Source organism: Cyphomyrmex costatus, unplaced genomic scaffold, assembly GCF_001594065.2.
Source record: "Cyphomyrmex costatus isolate MS0001 unplaced genomic scaffold, Ccosl1.0 scaffold3380, whole genome shotgun sequence".
In the NCBI taxonomy this organism is placed as follows: Eukaryota; Metazoa; Arthropoda; class Insecta; order Hymenoptera; family Formicidae; genus Cyphomyrmex; species Cyphomyrmex costatus.
The window spans coordinates 1-1,960 of record NW_017277536.1 but is presented as its reverse complement, the minus strand read 5'-3'; the positions used below and the strand labels follow the sequence as shown (position 1 = coordinate 1,960).

Sequence of the window (1,960 nt, the reverse complement as noted above, 5' to 3'; positions counted from 1 at the left end):
TGGTGGCAATGCATAAGGACGTTGAACGATTGAAATCTAATAAGGATCTATATACTGGAGGTGCATTATATACATGCGGAACGTGTGATAAAAGATTTGTGTATAAATCCGAGTGGTCTCGTCATGAGAGAATTCATACAAACGAAAAGCCTTATAAATGTAATATTTGTGGTCACATGTCTAGGTGGGTATTTAAGTGAACAACAAGAGTTAGAAAATGCTTTGGTGATTCAATATCAATGAATAAATTAACTGGTAAATGTAATATAAAAAATTGTAACGGTTGTTTTGCAGGACAAGAGACGCCTTAAGAGTGCATATGGTGGCAATGCATCAGGATAATAAACGATTCCAATCTAATAAGGATCTATATACTGGAGGTGTATCATACGTATGCAAAACGTGTAAGAAAGAGTTTAAGAACAAAACGACTTTCTATACGCATGAGAGAATTCATAAAAGCGAAAAACCCTATCAATGCGAGCTTTGTGAATTTAAAAGTGTGTGAGTATCTGGAGACATGGTAGTGTCTCGGCGCTAAGCCAAGCGTTTAAGTTAACAACAGGAGATAGGAAAATATATCGGTAATTCAATATCAACGATTTAATTAACTGGTAAAAAATAGTAAATAATACAATGGTCTATTAACAGTAAAAAGGAAAACCTAACACGTCACGTGAGATCAGTGCACAGAAATGGTGAACGTTTCAAGTCTAATAAGAATCTATATACTGGAGGTGTATCACACAAATGCGGAACGTGTAATAAAGAGTTTAAGAAAAAATGGGAGTTGAATAGACATGTGAGAACTCATACAGGCGAAAAACCTTACCAATGCGAGATTTGTAAACGTAAATTTGGGTGGGTATTTAAGTGAACAACAAAAGAGCTAGGAAAATACTTCGGTAATTCAATATCAATGATTAAATTACCATAACTGTAAATGTAATAAAAGTTGTAACCGTTGTTTTACAGGTACAAAAGTACCTTAAAAAGGCACATGAATGCAAAGCATGACAATATTGAATGTTCCAAGTGTAATAACGATTTATATACTGGAGGTGTATCATACAAATGCGGAACGTGTAATAAAGAGTTTAAGAAAAAATGGGATTTGATTAGACATGTGAGAACTCATACAGGCGAAAAACCTTATCAATGCAAATTATGTGAAAATAAATTTAGGTGAGTATTTAAGTGAACAACAAGGGTAAAAAAAATAAGTTGGGACAACAATACCGATGATTAAATTAATAGATAAAAAAAATGAATATTACAACGGTCGCATTGCAGTCGAAAGGAACACCTAACACATCACGTGAGATCAGTGCACAGAAATGGTGAACGTTTCAAGTCTAATAAGAATCTATATACTGGAGGTGTATCACACAAATGCGGAACGTGTAATAAAGAGTTTAAGAAAAAATGGGAGTTGAATAGACATGTGAGAACTCATACAGGCGAAAAACCTTACCAATGCGAGATTTGTAAACGTAAATTTGGGTGGGTATTTAAGTGAACAACAAAAGAGCTAGGAAAATACTTCGGTAATTCAATATCAATGATTAAATTACCATAACTGTAAATGTAATAAAAGTTGTAACCGTTGTTTTACAGGTGCAAAAGTACCTTAAAAAGGCACATGAATGCAAAGCATGACAATATTGAATGTTCCAAGTGTAATAACGATTTATATACTGGAGGTGTATCATACAAATGCGGATTGTATCATACAAATGCGGAACGTGTAATAACGAATTTAAGAGCAAAGCGCATTTGCATATTCATGAGAGAACTCATATAGGCGAAAAACCTTATCATTGTGAATTTTGTGGAGATATGTTTAGGTGGGTACATCATTGAATACCAAGAAAAAATAAAATTATAGTAATTCGTTTATATACTTAAATTATGTTGTAACAAATGACACATTTAACTTTATAGACATATTCGATCTCTA

At 33.2% G+C, this 1,960-nt stretch overlaps 1 protein-coding gene across 1 annotated transcript; it reads left to right on the top strand.

The window, feature by feature from the left end:
• Positions 1 to 8: 8 nt before the first annotated feature.
• On the top strand, positions 9 to 1,126 carry LOC108776108 (zinc finger protein 813; the record flags this gene model as incomplete). The annotated part of the gene is made up of 4 exons (XM_018542621.1): positions 9 to 184; positions 295 to 504; positions 652 to 861; positions 976 to 1,126. Coding segments are annotated over exons 1-4 (747 nt in total), but the record flags the coding sequence as incomplete, so codon positions are not given.
• Between the last annotated feature and the right edge of the window lie 834 nt (positions 1,127 to 1,960).